The following is an 18654-nucleotide window of genomic DNA, read 5'->3' on the forward strand; positions in this document are numbered from 1 at the left end:
TTTTTCGTGAGCTGCACACTGTAATAATAATGTTTAAGTCAGGCACTTCTTTTCTTAATTTTGCTGTTTAGTTTTTTGTTAATATAATACATGTAAAAGGTCATAATGGTCAAATGGCAAACCAGTACTGTACATATGGAAACTGTATGTTGTGCATATGTGAACTCATGCACCAAACTTTTCTTTCACTTCACTTTCCTCCTAATCAACGGTTCAGTCAGTAAGGCATCCACTATACGTACATCACAATGATTTGTATTCAAGTGAGTTTGTACAGACTAACAGCCATATATAGAGTGCTGACCAGAAGGAGGAAGCAACCATCTCTGTGGTTGTGCTGAAGTGTGTGCAATCACCTCCTGTTTCTGTCCAAGTGCAAACACACAAACAAACACACACAGAGTCACACACACTCTGTGTGTCACACACACAATATGCAAAACAGTTACGGATAGCTGTCACGGACAAGGCACAGAACATAAAATTGGCACACATTGGCACATTTGCGCAGAAACTCACACACACACACACACACACAGACAGAGACATTCTTTTGGCGGACACAGAGTTTTTCGTGCTCACTTGCGCAGCGTGCTTGCTCGAGATAGTGTGATGAGATGTAAAGGACATGCACATCATTCTCTAACTTATTTTCACACAGAAAAGCACTCGGCAGTCAGTTCTTCATAAGACCAAAAGGTAAGTTAAGAAACTAACTGGTGATCTCTCTGGTTTTGACTATGTTCTTTCAGTTTCAGCATTGTTCTTTTGGTAAACTGTGGATAATATCTTTAGGCCTATTCCCAAACTTTAGGATATTTCAATGTAAATTTTCCTTGTCATTTTTATTAGATGGTTTTTGGTTGTTTTAGTTGTCTGTTTCCTGGTTACACCGATTGTATTTCAACTTGTCACTTCTTGAAGAAGTGGAGTACAAATGCCAGTCTATAATTAAACTGTGGTTAATGTCTTCATCTGAATCTTGTGGACAGATATGAGCAACTTGTGTAAGCTAAATCAGCCAGTTTTGATCAGTCAGTTGATGAAAATTGATTGAAATTGACCATGAATATTTCAAATTCTAAACTTGTCCTTTCCATTTTCCATTTTTTCCTCTCTCTATTGTATTTAATGTTTGCGCTTTATTTTCTTTCTCTATTTAAGATGAATGCCACAATATCCCACAGCACGCAACCCCCAGCCACGACACCACTGGATCTTAAGTACAGACAACCTCTCCTGGTCATCTACTCTGTGGTTCTTCTCACCGGTACCATCAGCCTGAGCCTGATGATATACATCATAAAGTCCAACATGAAATCCGTCACCTCGATCGCTGTGCTCAACCTAATCTTCACCCACTTCATCTTCCTTCTCACTGTGCCTTTTAGGATTTGCTATTACATCACTTTTAAGTGGAGCTTCAGCCTTGGGTGGTGTAAAACGGTAAGCAGCATGATCCACACCCACATGTACATGTCTTTCATCTTCTATGTGATCATCCTCATTATGCGCCTGATGGCGTTCTACAACAAAGATCAGTGGATAGCATGCTTCCAGAGGATTCATGCACTCCTTGTCAGTGCTGTGGTGTGGATTGTGGTGCTTGTTTCGGTCCCTTTCGTAACAGCTTTTTCCTACGGCAAAGGAGGTAATACAGGAGAGGAGAAAAATAACACTCGTTGCTTCGAGTTTGGTAAACACATAACGTTCAGCGCCACGGTGTTGAACTACATCATAAGCACAGTGATCATAGTGGTGGCCATTGTACTGACTGCCCTCCAAGCCAATGTCTTCAGGATTTTATACAAGAAGGATCGCCAGGGATGCACCTCTCACCAGCAGGAATTTGGGGCTCAGTTCAAGAGTCTGTGTTTTGCCCTCATTATGGTCGTCTGTTTCATTCCCTACCACATGTTTCGCCTGTATTACGTAAATCATATACAATCTTTGGAGGGGATTAATGAGGTTTTTCTGAGTCTGACCACTTTTAACTGCTTGGACATGCTCACCTTCATGGGAAGGAGAACTTGCTACAGGTGCTGCCCAGGAAAGGTTTGAGGGGGTCAAGAGACTTTATTTGCTTGATTTTGTAACTTCATTTTCCTTTACTGTTCTTTATTGTCACACATAAAAAAATAAATAAAAAAACTAAACTACTAAACATACCTTTAAAAGATGTGGTGTGATGGGCTGGGTATCATTTCATGTACCTTGTGTTTGATGCATGTAGGCAAGACACAGATGAAGGTTACAACCCATGTCCAAGGTGTTATGCGAACAGCCGTGTAAAACTGTCTTCTCTCTTGAGCAATAGTGCAGCATTAGCATCAGCTATGTGAATTTTTACTTTTTGCTTATACAGCCACACTGAATGGGCACCCTCTGTACTAACTTTTTTTTGTTTTGTTTTTTTAATGCTGCTGGTGGTGTTTGGTGACGGTTGAGTAGTAGGGAGTAGTTGACCTTGGGAACCAGAAAGAAAACCAGAAAAAACATCTAACCAATCTAAGTACTGTCTGTGCTACTAAATATAAATATATACTTATTATTATTAGAATGTGTGCCATTATTTCACCGTTAAAAGTGCACAGAGGAGAGAGATGTACAACAAAAGTCTGAGATCAGAACTTAACCTTGGAGTTTAAAGTTATGCATCAACATATTGAAAATAATTAAGGAAACTGTCCTTTTGACTCAAAATGAATGAAGTCATGCCATCTGCTGGCCATTGTATATACTACACATGCTTCATAACTTTGTAATGCTAGATTATGCCATTGGGCTTTCCCTCATTTTTCATGCAGAATGTGACTTAATGTAAAAGACATGGATGAGTGAATGGAAATGAAAAATAAATGTATTTGCTAACACTTCACCCCTGTGTGCTGTAGCGTTCACTTCCATAGCTGAGAAGAGAAATAAATGTCTATAATTGTTACTTTGTCACCAATATTTTGTGAAACATTACCAGGATCTCTTACCTTCTGCCCTCGGAGGCGGGTGTTAGTGGCCCTTGCTGACATACACTCATGCACACAAACACACACACACACACACCTGGTGATTCTTTTCCTTTTGGTTTTTATGGCGCTGGGTTACTGTTTAACATCCCCACCCTACTTTGAGTTTGTTTAGTAAATCGATCTAATGACAGGGCTATGGTGGCGCCATCCAATGTGTCGCTCCATGAATTATAGGCTGCTCAGCTCTTCAACCTTCCCTTTTAATGTTGTCGAACACCTTTACCATTTTCCCATTCTTAGTGTCACTTAGACTAATGTTGCACTGAGGGACTACTCACTACTGGAGTACAACGGTATACCTGGATAAATGCACATCCCAGACGGAAACAGAAACACAGGTAAGTCAAACTCCTCCTGTGAAGAATATTGTCACTAAAATGCAAAATATCCCCCATACCTGTGAGACTTATGAGACGTATGTTGTTGCTTGTGTGGAGAAAGTGAAGCTTACCTATATCAGTTTCTCAAGGAAGTTCGGGAACATGTTCTGCTAAATCACGTGGTTTTGTATTTTTGCAGTAATATGATAGTAACCCCCGTTCACACACACTTACAGTAAGTTGATGCCGTAAACAGAGCTAGTGTACTTTTGAATTGTACAGTATGTATAGTATTTTGTCATCCATGTGTGCCAGAATTTCTGTTGCATTTTACCCAGTGTATTTGATGACGAAATGTTCTCGCCCCTCTGTACACAGACAGCATTTTGTGAAAACAGATAAGATAGACTCACTTTGTCACGCAGGCTGAGCTGTAAAGATCATGTGATAACCCATATCTTCAGCTTAAGGATGTATTCTGTAAGAAGAACAGTGTTACAGCACAGCATATTGCTAAGCAGGAAGATGGTCACAAAGTCAGTATGTTTTTCTTCTCTGATGCACTACCAATATGATACTACCACTGAATGTGCATGGAAACAACTTGATGCCTAATAAAATAATATACTGTATATATATTTCTAAAAAATTTAAAATCATTTATTTCTGTTATTCAATGGAAATGGAAATTGACACCCCCAGTCACCAGTGTTGGGTATAGTTACTTTTTGAAAGTAGTTAATTAAGTTACAACATTACCATCAATTAAAAGTAATCTGTAACGTTACAGCGTCATCTATGAATAAAAGTAACACGTTAGAGTACTCATGCGTTACCAAAAATTAAAAGCCGTTTGCAGCGCCTCGCACATGCTGCAACTTAACAGACACAGACACACAGCCTCCTTTAAATGCAACGAGAAGGCCTGACAATGAATAACATCAGTCATCCAACCAAATTAACTCTGCAGGATAACAATAACAGGAAAGACAATCAGCAATATGCCACATAGTGTTTTATTAATTAAATTTTTTTTTTTTGATCAGTCAGAACATATAATCAAAATTCAGGAGTTTCCTAATCTTGTTTCTCATATATACCTACCCAGCCCAGCCTATATATGAGCACCGAACAAGATTAGGTAACTCCTGAATTCTTTTTTAACCCGAATGCAGTTATGAAAGTGCAGTTTCATAACAGTTTATGTTTTTGTTGACCCTGCAAGTAAGTCTACAATTTCAGGAAACTGCCCGCTGTTAGGTGTCGTAGAAATATCAATGACTTTTCAAACTTTTTCGACTTTTTATTATTCAATTCACATTTCTTTTAATTTGTAAAGTGCATTATCATAGCAGTGGTTAATGGTGTTTAAAGCTGATCCTTCAGTAGAGTTTTAAGGGAGAATAACATTCAACTGAACCATGTTTCTTTTTTTTTCTTTTTTTTTCCCCGGGTACCAGGAAGTAGTGGTTTACTAGAGACAGTTGGCTGGCTGATCATAATCTGCGACTATTAAAAACTCTAAGCTAAACAGAGGCGACAGTATTATGGCCAGTTCTCACAAAGAAAGCCTCTTAGCACTGTGTTTTATGGCTTCAAAGAGCTTTTGGTTGCTGGGTGGACACAAGGTTTCTGAATTATGTCCTGCTCTGTTCTCAGCTGCAGAAGTCATAATGGCTTTTATTATTTTAATTATTGCTATGAATGTGTAATTCAGATGCTTTTATCTATTTAAAATCAGTAAGCTTTACTACTATAAATTATGTTTTTGCCAATATATACAGTATAATTAAGTAGTAATGAAGTAGAAAGGGGCTGGAGATCCCTACAGTGCTTAGATGTTGTTGAACTAAAGGGGATCCACGATTGCACCAAAGCATGACTGAATACATTTTCAGTATATTAGTGTGGAGAATAGAGAGAGTTAAATAAACTGACTTCATTGTTTGGGATACTGTATCTTGAACCAGATAAATTAATACGGTGGTATGATTTGTGAAGTATTCAACATGTAGAAAGAAAAAGATCAAAGCGTCATTACACTAATAAACACTTGAAATCCTACGCCTGTTGTCCTTGCACTAAACAGTTGAGGGTGAGGCTAAAAGAGCCTTTTAAAGCTTTTAACCTGTTCACTAATGGCTATGGAGAAAAATTAATTTCCTTTTTTCAATGAATACTGGATTTTATATCGTCTCTGTCTACAAGCCTCAAAGCACAGCAAGTTTCTTTGTGTATGTAAAACCCATCTGTATCACATGATAGCCTCTTAGAAAACTACCCTTTTGCATGCTGCATTTACCCTGTCTGCCATCATACATTCAAGACTGGTTTAAACTATCTAATCCTAGTTTAATGCAATGCGGTATTCTCATGCTACAGTGCTCTGTGTCAGTCATTTTGTGTGTTACACAAGAGAAGAGTAAATTCTTCTTCACTCTCCACAAACCTGATGAGTCAGTAGGCCTGGCCTCACCACTTGGTTAAATTGTAATCTCTGTATCACTTCTCTCTCTCTTTCTCTCTGTCTCTCAGCCCCTTTATTTCATCCTCCCCCCCATTAACTAATATGTGTGTTATTACCCTGTGACCGGATACTAATTGCTCTTTCTCTGTATGCCCAGTAAGTAATCTGTGATAATGTGCATTTTGATTTACTGGGCCTACACTGACAATATATTACCTCCATGCCTGTTCATATACTGTAGGTGCTTTTCTGACTGACTCACTCATTACTGATGTAGGGCATCAAATTTCCCATAATACTGCCTCTTATCATTTACAGCCTTCTCTAACACAATGCCCCAAACTGATTGCCTTTAAGCCACAAAATAAGATTTAGTGCAATAAAATTCCTGATGTGAAATGGGTGGATTGGGACATATTAACTGGTTTATAGCAGTAAATTAGAGTGTGTTTACAACATTTCTGCCCTGAAAGACGAGGCAGCTCACTGACAACTATATTAACTTGTATTTTTTAATTTTCACTTTTGATGGTCCCTGTCTCTCTTCAACGAGCATTTATCAGGAAATCTGATCTGCGTACGTGCTAACTGTTATGACTATAAATTTATGTTTATGCCTGCTCCCCAGGCAGGAAGGCAGGAGTATTCCCCTACTGTTAGAGATTGGCTCGCCATTCTTAATCATTTCCTAAAGAAAAAAAAAACAAAGACATCACCAACAAATCTTATTCATCTTCAGCAGCAGTACAAATATTAGTTATAACAAATATTTACTTATGTGAAGCCAGAAACAGTGAAACTTCAATAAATCCAGGTAAACCCTAAAATTATTTAAGAATGATGCATCAGGAAATGTTATTATTCTATGAAATAACCAAAAAATATGAGTAAAAACAGGTTTCAGTGGGAGTATACGCAGTGAGGTGAATATGATTTCAGATGTTTACAGTGCGGTAATTTGAAAATGTGTAGAAGAAAATTGTATCAACGGAGGGTTTATATACAAGTTATCAATATATAATAAATGTTTTCCACTTCACTTTGTGTCTTTATAGATTATATCTGCTGAGGTGGTGGAGCTACACTGTTGATTAGATTAGGAAAGCCTGGATACACACAAACATTCGTAAATATACGTGTCTGTAAGAACAAAGCCTGTGTCAAGCATGTAGATACACACACACAAAATCTCACCGACATGCACATTAAATCCAAAATCTGATGAAATCTGTCTCATGGTTAAAAAGAATAGGTAGAAATGAGGCAGAGAGTGAGAAAGGAAATGTCTCCTTCGCTGTTATCTATCCATCCCTGTGATAAGTACAGGGGAGAAGGACAGATAAGTAATGTGCAATGAGGTGAGAAGTCTTAGCCACAGCTCCTCCCTTTTTCTTGTTCCTGACCCAATCAGTTGGGATTGTAGATCTTTTATGTCAGGGATCTCCCTTGTCATTAATGTAAGAAGAATTAGATAACGTAGAAACCAGCAGACAGGAAGAAAGAGAAAGAGATACTTTAGAGTGAACTGGGAGGAGAAAAGACGAGAAGAAAGTGTGAGGGAAACCAAGTTCAAACAGGAATGAAGTGTCCTCCTGCTCCTCAGAGTAAATCTCTGTTAGACATGGAAGTAGCTAACTACTGTGAAGGCCTGGATCCTTCATATAGCACACTGGGTTTTGAGAATGCAGAGGTGCTCTATGGAGGAGGAGGTAAGTGCTTGTGCATGCATATAGGCACCTACACACACGTATACGGCATCCGTTTTTCAGCATGTGTGTTAAGTTGAATGCAGTGGGTAGGTAAAAACAGATCCATATTCTATTTTTATAAGCACTGATACATAGATACACAGACTTAAATGCAGATCACACACACAATACCTGCATAATTACTTAACGTGGACAAAGAAACGTGAGGAGCTTTGTATTGTGTGTGTATTAAATCGCCTCGTGATTAATATGATGTATCTGTTCAGGAGGGTTTAGAGAGAGACAGCTAGCTCAGAACTGGGTGTGAAGGTGAGTTAGTGATAAGGCTAAAAATATTCTGATTAAGTGAAGCGAGACTGACTGAATGCAAATGAGTTGCTATTTACAAAAGAGGAAATCAGTAGGGGCTTCTGTTCACAGAACATGCTCTATACGCCTAAATGAAGTCATGGGGAAATTCATGACATTTTAATGCTGGCCAGTAGTGTAGTACATAGAGATGTCTCTCTGTTTGTGGCTTGCCTTTTGCTTGTTTAGGAAAATGTACGTGGAGTTGAGTACTGTCGACATGAAGGGAATAAAAGGGCTGGGCCAGGGTTGTAAAGGCATCATAGTCATAATGTTAATAAAAGACTGTTTAGGCAAGAATTGCAGGTATGTGCCATAAAGACATTTTATTGAAGAGCACACATTACAATAAATGTCGCCCCAGTATGTGGATAGAAACTTAGTCTAACTTTGACTCATCTCGCTGAGAATGTTTCATGTGGGACTGAGAGAGAGAGAGAGTGTGTGTGTGTGTGTGTGTGTGTGTGTGTGTGTGTGTGTAGAGGGGGGTTTGCTGATGAGTTTCACATGCACATGCTACGATCATGTTGCTGTCCTATTTGGTAGGCTTTGACGGAACAATAAATATGCAGACAATGATGATGATTATGGTTTTGATTACAGTGACGATGCAGCTGCTCATAATGATAACAATCAGGATGATTATTACAATATTGATGACAATGAGGAGATGACAGTAAAAATAAAGACCTCATCAGTTATGTTGTAAATGCCTGGTGATTGGACTGACATTTATTCTTTTTCCTGATTTATGTTTTGCAGATGTATTTACTATCAAACTCTACACAAATGACTTTGCAGGTTTACAAACCCCAACAAGCCTCTGCGGCCATATTATGGAATACACACAGAATATGCTTACTAAAGTAATAAGATGCTTTGACCATTCTACACAGAGTAGTTTATTGGACAGTTGTCCCATCATTACACCATACTGAACTATTTCTGGATTTCTGCTTTGCAATACACTGATTATGTATATACTGTATGTCAATACCAGCTTATGTCTGTGCACATGTGTGTATACACTTGTGTATTTACCCATGTGTGTGTTTTTGTGTGTTTCAGACAGCATGCCGACAGAGCCGAGCCTGCCCGGTCCAGACAGCAGTAATTGTGCCATCTGTGGAGACAAAGCCACAGGGAAACACTATGGAGCCTCCAGCTGTGATGGCTGTAAAGGCTTCTTCAGGCGCTCCATACGCAAGAGCCATGTCTACACCTGCAGGTACAGATAGCAAAAGCATACGGTGCGAGCACACATACATACGCATAAAATTATGCCACACTTAGATTATATATATGGAAATTATGGGACACACAGTATGAACATGCATGGGTGTGTGCATACAGTAAATATGTTCTTGTGCACCTTTCTGATCATGTGCAGATATCTCAAAGGAACCCTTAAGTGATTGATAATTGACTTTTCAGCCCAGTCATCAAGTCGTGGCATGTCACATTAAATATTTTTATGTTACAGTACACTGTGTCATCACTCTGTAAAGCTACTTATATGATTGTATGTTTGTCATATGCAGGTTTAGCAGGCAGTGCATTGTGGATAAAGATAAGAGGAACCAGTGTCGTTTCTGCAGACTCAACAAATGCTTCAGGGCTGGCATGAAAAAAGAAGGTAGGGAAAACCTCCTTCCTAACTCCCATGGACGAGAAGAGAATTGTTACTTCATGGAACTCCAAGAGTTTACATGTAGAAAATAAAGTCTAACTCTAACTCCACTTGAGTTTCATGCTGTATCATCAGTATTATATGTACATATTTTAGATGTGAGAAGGTATAGACTTAAAACCACTGAAGGAAATGTTTTCCAGAGAATCTGAAAGCTGCTTCAAGTTGGGCGAAATGGGATCAGCCATAAAATAAGTGATCACTTGGTGTGTGTGTGTGTGTGCGTGTCTGTGTGTATTTATGAGGGGTATAACCTTGGCACAGAGTTTTATGACACCTAATCATGTGTTATTCAAACATGTTGTTCTGGATTGCAACTGGTTAACGTTTGACTTCTCTTGCTGATGCCAGCCTGTATGGCTATTTTCCTAAATATTAACTGCTCTAGTGTCTGCTGTCATTGTTTCTAATCAAGATTTTATTTTTATCCCCAACTCTCAACACTCATGACTACCAACTTCTTCTTAAAAACCAGTATTGCAGGGCATATTCCTGTTTGAAAGTTAATTATTATATCTAATATGCACTGTAAACTGCAGAAGGTGCTGTCCTGTTCCCTTTTACTGCTCTTTCTGTTTCACACACATGATACGTCTGTCATATATATTTAGCTGTACAGAACGAGAGAGACCGAATCAGCTCCCGAAGAAATATCCCTGACTCCCAAGATTTGCCACCCATCACTATTTTGGCCCAAGCAGAATCACTGTCCCAACAGGTGACAATTTTCTTTGTGAATTGTATATTTCGCTATCAAAACATGGTTGTATGAAAGATGATTACAAAGGCATGAGGAAATCAATGAATCGTGACCAAGGAAACTCTGTCTCCTTTCAGATCACTGCTCCAGTTGGAATAGCAGACATATCAGAGCAGAAGACAGCCACTGTTGGGGATGTTTGTGATTCAATGAGACAGCAGTTATTGGTGTTGGTGGAATGGGCCAAATATATTCCTGCCTTTGGAGAACTGCCGCTGGATGACCAGGTAACAGGGCTGGGCTGCATGATACTGTAGTCAATCTGTGATTATGCTATTGCCTGCATTCTCTTGCATATATCATGTGTTTTTAGGAGTTGAAACCAGACTTGAGTAAAATTGTCTTTGTATATTGGTTATGTTTCATCTGTGATGTATGCAAGGGAAAACAGGGATGCATTGTTGCACTGCTTGTGCTATTTGTTTAACTGTGAGTGTGTGTATGTGTGTGTTTGTCTCCAGGTGAGCTTGCTTAGGGCTCATGCAGGTGAACACCTCTTGCTCGGGGTCGTCAAAAGGTCAATGCCATTCAAGGACTTCCTGCTTTTAGGTACAAACTGACCAATAGAATGGCTACTTATTTCTATGTAGTGCAATCAGGCGGTTCAGCACTTAAGTGGGAAGACTGATCAAATGTTGTGTTAGCTGAGAATGATTAACTAGGAGTTTCTTTTTCTTTGGGACTTCAAACGTGTCTCTTATAAACAACATTACTCATTACTGGGACATGTTCTAATATCATACTGTAGGCAGATCTGTCAACTACATACACCCAGGCACACACATACACACAAAAACACACTTTGCATTACTTCTTAGGACATTTCCCACAGCCCTTCATCATAACCTTGACTGGAACCTGTTAATAGGCCTGACAAAACTACAAGATCCAACTTATCTTTCTCTCAAGGTTAAAAGTATAAAACTATTCCCTTCACGCTTCCACACCAACCCACCAGCACTTCACCCCCATACACATCCACATACCTTTCACTCCCTGTCAATTCCCTTCAACACAACCACTGACTGATACTCTCTGTGTCCGCAGGTAATGGCTGTGTGATTCACAGGAATAGTCCTGAATCAGAGATCTGTCGTGTAGCCAACCGGGTGCTGGATGAGCTGGTTCAGCCCTTTCAGGATATTCAAATAGACGAAAACGAGTATGCAGCGCTAAAGGCCATTGTCTTCTTTGACCCAGGTAATAAAAAGCGCTTCCTGAGGTTGAGTGGTTTCCCTGTTTTTCTAGCTTGTCATGTTTAATTTAAATTTTTGTATGTTTGTCACAGTAGGTGAAAAGCTAAGGTAAGGTATTTTGAAGCTAGAACTAGACCAAACTGCTCTAATTTACAAAAACCACTTGGGCAAGATTAGCATAAGGTTTTGGATATTAGTATTGTTAATGTGACTTAAATGACACCTAATCACACCTACAATGTCGAATTGGGGTGGGTATTGTGTAATGGCTCACAAATATCGATTTAGATATAGATAGATCAATATAGATTTTTCAAAAATGTATTAAATTTATTTGTAGGATAAATATTAACACCTAAATAAATGACATGTTTCCAAGGACAAATACAGCATGAAAGCCAGAAAAACTAATGAAAAAACACTGAAAATAGCTAATAAAATATAATGTGCCCTACCTGTTGCCATTTCTTCCCAACCAAATCTATCCATTTGGCTACATTTCCTCTCAAAGTTAGATCCCAATCCCTACCACATCGTATGTTACCTGTCCCCCTTTTCTCTCCCCTTCACCAAATCCCCTCATTTTGCCTTCATGCCCCAGTTTGACCATAATCATTCCATTCCTTCACCTCCTGTCCTTTAATCCCTTACTCCATCCCTCCCCTTCTTAATCCAACCCCCACTCACTTTCATGCTTTGCCTCCCAATCTGCAGATGCAAAGTCTTTACGGGACCCATCGAAGATCAAGGCCATGCGATTGCAGGTAGGTCAAATACTGTATATTTGACTCTTATAGCTTATGGCAGTGCTGCAGTTCTTTTCTATTATGTTCAATCATGATTTCCAATAAACAGTGTAAGGGAGGAGAGTCTAACACTTGATTTTTAAAGAACCTTGTTACAGTATCACTGTGTATTACATATTACATTTTATTTAGCATTTTTACTCATTTGTGTTTCAAACAGCTAACTCGCAGGGAAAAGGGCTGTGTGCTTACCTTGATAAAGACTTGGCTTTGTGTGTGTGTGCAGGTTCAGATGAGTCTGGAAGACTACATTAATGACCGTCAGTATGACTCCAGGGGTCGTTTTGGAGAGCTGTTACTCCTGCTGCCCACCCTGCAGAGCATCACCTGGCAGATGATCGAACAGCTCCAGTTCATTAAGCTCTGTGGTCTGGCCAAGATAGACAACCTGCTGCACGAGATGCTGCTGGGAGGTGAGACTGGGCCCATGTCTGTGGTTGTAAACTCACAGAAAGAAAAATAAGGTGACCTTCAACAAAACCACCAAGTGTGCCAGTGGAGTTCCTGAACAAGTATGAAGCAATATAAAAAAGAAAAAAAGTATACATATTCAACAAAGTTTTCCTGGATATAAACAATAGATAAAAAGTTAGGGATTTTGCAGTGAGATGGCATTAACTCCACGTATATATTAGGCAAAGCCAAAATAGACAGTTTGCTACATGAGATGCCGCAAGGTGCAAACATATCTAAATGTGTATAAATAAGAAAGTCTATAGTTAAAGGTAGAAAGCATCAAACATATTCTAAGCAGGGCTGTGACAGACAACTCAAGCACAAGATGAGGTGAGAAATAAAGTAATAAGTCATCTCCAAAAATGTCTAAGCATAAATGCTAAAAACAACTCCAGAATATGACATCCTGACTTAGGAGGCCGTGTAGGAAAAAAGCTGTGTGTGTTTTATTTTTCTGCATCCTGTAGGAATATGGAAATATCATAAAAAAACTGCTATTCAAATATTGCTGAGATGATATTATATACTATGATAGTCATAGTGATGCGGACAAAAAAGTTCAAAACCAAATAGCAAGACAAACAAACCAAACAATTAAAACACAAATTTCATAATGTTTCTGGTCTTTTAAAATATTACATATATATTATATATATATACACACACACATTTATATGGTATTGTGACATATTCAATTGTAAAGTGTCAGGTTATAAAGACTTGACCTGACTCAATATAAAATATATACAGATTTAAATAATAATTTGAGGGTACAAAAACATCAGTATAAATTTGTAAAATCTGACTCACTCAATTAAATAAAGCTGCGAAATAGAGATTTATTCTGACACTGTTGTTTTTTGTTGTTGTTTTTTTCTCTAATGAGGGCTTGTTAGGTGAAATGCCACCATGGGCAAGAAGAGCATCTGTGTTTTGGAGCATTTCATTAAGTGTGTGAGCCCTTAAATGTCACCTGATTAAATAACATATTTTCAGGATGCGATGTTGCAACCATATAACAACAACTTGCTGTCATTTGGTTACAATTCCAGCACTATCCTTGTCATAGTCCATAGTTGATTAATGAGTTGCTGTGTTATGTGTTCAGGCCTTACGTCAGAGCCCACACACCTACACCACCCAGCACACACCCAGCTGGCCCAGGACCCTTTGACTGGACACACACTTGTCATCAGCACTATGCCTGTCACTCACACTCCGCTGATAGGTAAGAGCCACATACTGGACAACTGAGACATGCGCACAATCACACAAACTGCATCAACTCAGACAAGTTCAAGACACAAACACACACAGAGGAGAAATATCAAAAGTGAAGTAGATACACAATTTATCTCTTCTCATGAAATGTCACAAAACTGTGTGCCATGTGTTTCCATTAACTTAGCTAAATCTAATAAATAGGCATCCCGAATATGAAAAGAATCCATAAAAATTTAACATTTACAAGAATTGATGAGTATTGGCCATATTGTATGCTTTTATTTAAAAATAAAAAATGCATTTGGTAATATTACACCACCTAATGGCCACACAAGATTGATGGGAACTGTATCTATAAAGCAGCAGCTGTAGATGTAACATTTCCCATGGGCCACTGCGGATACATTTTCCAGACTATATATATACTTATATATATGTATTCCACGCAAAAGATTTTAATTTGTAAAAAGATAAAATGTCTCTTTGTCCATGCCTCTCTTCCTGCAGCCTCTCCAGACACTCCCATCCCATCGCCCCCTCAGGGTCCTGCCCCAGAGAAGTACAAACATTTTCCCCAGCCTCTTTGTCCTCCAGCCAGCCCCTCGCCCTCTCCACAGACAGATCCCTGACTCCTCTCTGCACTCTGTCAAAGAAGCTGACACAGGATCAGTTTCCTTGTCCCCCATTTATCATCCCAGTCATGGTATAAAATTTATGAAAGCGATGCCTGTTCTGTGTCTGTGGTTAGATTTTTCCCTGCTTCTTCCCACTGTGGCTCCCGGTGGGGATGCAATAACTAAGACATAATTGAAGCTGCACTTTCAAACTTCAAACTGTCATTTTCAAATTCAGACAACTAATGAAATGCCAAAGTAGAGTTTAGCAAAACATGCTGTGCATTTTTGTGGTCATCTAAGCTAATATTGGCTTACTGATTTTCAACTCAGTATCTCAATTTTACAACACGCTGACACCAATAAGGCACAAGCCTGTGGACATGATGGCAATTCAGATGTAAAAATAAATAAATAAAATAAAGCCATCTTAAAACCTTTGATTTATTTAAATTGTAGATTTTTGTAGATGTCTTGCTTGAGCCATTCTTATGTATATTTTTGTCTATCACTTACAGGCTATTAAAGTTCTGATCATGTAGATATGCACAAAATATCATGTAATAAAAGACTAAAGCAACAGCAATTGAAAAAAATAAATGACATTGTTATTGTCTTCTAAAGAACTTCAGAAATATTGTTGCTGATTTTCAGGATGTGGATTTTAGAATATAGAGTGTATAGAGGACGTAACTATTTTAACAGCTGGATTTGCGGGAAAAAAAGGATATTTCATGTATTTGTATTTAATAATGTGCCTTGAATACATAGAACTTACATAATGGAACACAGATGTCCTTACCATACGTGTATTCGGCAGCTTAAACATAATGGATCAACATGGTAATAATAATATAATTTATAAGCAGTTTTTAAAATTTCAGTATCTTAATAACTTGATAATAACAAATATTTGGATCATGAATTTAAAATTTTGAATCAACTATGTATTTTTTATTTTATTTTAGTTTTTGTTGATAATGTGTACATGTCTTAATTTTGTACTGCATATTGATTAAAGTGCAAATGAATATTTTATTTGGAATGAATTGATTGAATGCGGATTTATAACATACATTAATTGAGCGACTCACAATAGTCATGTGTGTTATGGTGCAGTAGCACCCTCCTGCTGTCAAGAGAGGGAATACTCAAGGTGCCAAAAGTAAAAAGACACATTATTGTACACGTATTATTGTACGTATCAGTAGACCGTGTGAAATGAGTGCGCATTTATACATTCATTTTATAAAGAGGGAAAAGTGTGAGATGGAAAAAGAGAAATTTCTTTCCAATCAAGCATTTATTTGTAGCCACAACAAATCATTTCAGGGGATATTGCTAGAAAAATGGAAATAGGCATTTTTTTCATATTTGATCCTAAAAGGAAAACAATATAGACAGACAGATGATGCTAAATTGACAGAATGTATTTCAATATAGTTTCTCCACATGCAAGAATAGAGTGTGGTTTGTCCATTACTGTCTTCATGGAAGTCATCATGTTCCCCTACAGTCCCATTGGTCAGAGGTATACAGTTTGTATCCAAAGCTTTATTGGCAGGCTATTGAGACTGCACTGCTGGATGATGCTGCTCATCTAAAATCTAACTAGTTTCTTCCACTGTCCATCTGAGAAAACACACTTCGAGACAAACCCTAAAGCCAAACTAGAATGTAAAATGATAATTTAGGCTGAAACCGAGCTGTACTGGGGCCAACTGTACTGTTATTTTGTTTATGTCCATCCACACACAATCATTTTCTTGGGGTTTATGTGTATGTGTGAGCGTTTGTGTGCAGTGGATGAGACCAGGGGATAAAGCTGAGAGCTCTTATTCTCTGTATATTGTTGTGTGACTCAGAGAAAACACTCAGGTTATTTATGGCAGAGGAGATGATGCTGTCTAGAATCAACATGGCCAAATCCTCTTATCAACTCCATAATGGACAAGCTACCTGGCTTAGGTCAAAACAACACCACCCACAATGGGAGGATGTGTGTATGCATATACACTGTATGTGTGTATGCTCCTACCTACAATTTATTTATAATCTGTGCGGGGTGTATGTGTGTACACTTCTGTATGTGTGTTTTTGGAAGTGTGTGCATGTGTGTGTACCCAGGGAGCTTTAATCAAAGGCCTATAGTGTGGAGATGTGGGGGCCCTGTCTCTTTCTTTTTCCTCAGATAAAACTGTGTGTTAGCATGCCAGTCACATATCTCATCTGAGACGTACCGCTCTCCTCCCTACACCTCGCCGCTGCCCACACTGACAGCACCCTATTACACACCAGTATGACGCTTCACCCGAGGAGGAAGACAAGGGGGTGAAATAGAGGGATGAAGAGATAGGTGGACGGAGGCGCAAAGGATGGACAGGAATATAAAAATGTATCTTTTATTATTCATGCATCTATGTTTGATTTGTTAATTAAGCGCTGTCATTTTCAAAACGATAAAAATATCTGCTGAGGCTAAGGTGATGTTTGTTTGCATTGTGTATGTTTCTCACACACTTTTTTTTATTTTATTTTGAAACTGGTGCAAAATATTTTCACTGTGCTCTTCATACATACACAAAAATGTCAGCATATCAAGAGGCTTTTATTTGTTATAATTTACCTGCTGAATGAAAATGCATCGATAATAAAATGTATTCACTTCTTAAAGTAAGTGTACTAGTTTTATTTATTATCAGGGTAGTGGTTAACTCCTTTTTTTTAATGTAATAATTTCATTGTTATAGGAACCATTTCAAATATATATTGTATTTTGAAACAAAGTTATATCCCCCTTTCTGATTATCTGTACATCAACTGATCCATCCATCTACCAACTGATCAAACCTTTTATCACTCCCTTTCACTTGTAACCACTAGATGGCAGTATAAGTCTGTGGTTTCACAAAGAAACAAATTGCCCTTTAATGGCTGTTGTCAGTGTACTTTGCCCTTCCTCTGTCATTCTATGTCATAAAATAAAATAAAAAACAACAGAAAAAATGTTATTAAAAAAATCATTAATATTTTTTAATGCCATGAGGATTACATATTTATTTAGTTGCAGCATTTAGGATGGCACCTTGTATAAATCAATTATTTTATTTCCAATCTTGTCAGCAAAAGTGAGAAATATTCTCTCATATTTTCTCATAGGTTTTTTCTAAATGTATAATATGGCTATTTGCATCTGTGGTTTAACATGCATAATAAAGATGTTTAATTAAGACTGTTTAAACAATTTGAATGAGAGTGTGTTTCAGCATTTTCTTTTCAATTCAGCTTTACATTGTTTTTTTCCAAACTGTTGAACTGAATAGATTTTTGTTTCAAAAAAAGATTGCAAAGTCACACCATGCAGGGGAGTTTTGGTACAGTCTGAAATGAATGGCATGTGTCAGCGATCCCAGATTAGACCCGGAGATTGCAGACTATCATTCCTCACCAGTGCATTTACCCATAATTCCCCTCTGTCTCCAACATATCCGATGATTCCTCCTCTAGGAGACAAGGTGAGGCTGCACGAATCTCTGCCTCCAACTCTGGAATGAATTTAAAACCTCTCCTGAGTGATTTTCTGTGTCTCCGTCCTGCGACTGTGTGTGTGTGTGTGTGTGTGTGTGTGTGTGTGTGTGTGTGTGTGTGTGTGTTGCATGCATGTGTGGTTTCTGATTATACCACAGCATAGGTGAAGGGAAGGAAAATACAGTGACAGCTTCATTTCCAAAACTGAGTTCACATAAATGAGGGATTAAAGCAAGCAAGAGGGTTAAGGCTCACCTCTGCCTTCAATGACAGCTTTCCCTCCTTAAAATCCTTCTCTTCCTCTCCATGTTTGTGTCTCTCTGTGCCTCACCCCTCTTTTCGTGTCCATCTTTATTTTGGTCTCACTTTTTCTTCCTCTTTTATTCTCTCATTCCCAGTTTAGGTTATCTGGTTTGTCTTTCCACTGCTAACTTTGCCTGCAGAGATAATGCACACACAGATAAAACATTTTTTAAAAACTCATACACAACAAACAGAGTGATTTACACT

The 18654-nt window shown here is 38.3% G+C and overlaps 2 protein-coding genes across 3 annotated transcripts; both read left to right on the forward strand.

Annotated features, from left to right (window-relative positions):
* Positions 1-360: 360 nt before the first annotated feature.
* Positions 361-2878, forward strand: gpr141 (G protein-coupled receptor 141). Its single transcript, XM_010735461.3, has 2 exons — positions 361-699; positions 1165-2878. The coding sequence occupies exon 2, from the start codon at positions 1165-1167 to the stop codon at positions 2059-2061; it is 897 nt and encodes a 298-aa protein (XP_010733763.2). The 5' UTR covers positions 361-699; the 3' UTR covers positions 2062-2878.
* A 185-nt stretch (positions 2879-3063) lies between these two features.
* On the forward strand, positions 3064-15551 carry hnf4g (hepatocyte nuclear factor 4, gamma). Of its 2 annotated transcripts, XM_027274020.1 has the most exons (12): positions 3064-3364; positions 8939-9098; positions 9412-9506; positions 10172-10278; positions 10398-10547; positions 10782-10869; positions 11368-11520; positions 12231-12280; positions 12549-12735; positions 13675-13728; positions 13887-14006; positions 14510-15551. In XM_027274020.1, the coding sequence occupies exons 1-12, from the start codon at positions 3334-3336 to the stop codon at positions 14629-14631; spliced, it is 1317 nt and encodes a 438-aa protein (XP_027129821.1). In that variant the 5' UTR covers positions 3064-3333; the 3' UTR covers positions 14632-15551. The 2 variants fall into 2 exon arrangements, with proteins under 2 accessions (XP_027129821.1, XP_010733764.1); XM_010735462.3 differs by lacking the exons at positions 3064-3364; positions 13675-13728 and adding an exon at positions 7202-7522 and having other exon boundaries at positions 14510-15550.
* The last annotated feature ends 3103 nt before the right edge of the window (positions 15552-18654 follow it).

This window comes from Larimichthys crocea, chromosome XXIII (assembly GCF_000972845.2).
Source record: "Larimichthys crocea isolate SSNF chromosome XXIII, L_crocea_2.0, whole genome shotgun sequence".
NCBI lineage: Eukaryota > Metazoa > Chordata > Actinopteri > Sciaenidae > Larimichthys > Larimichthys crocea.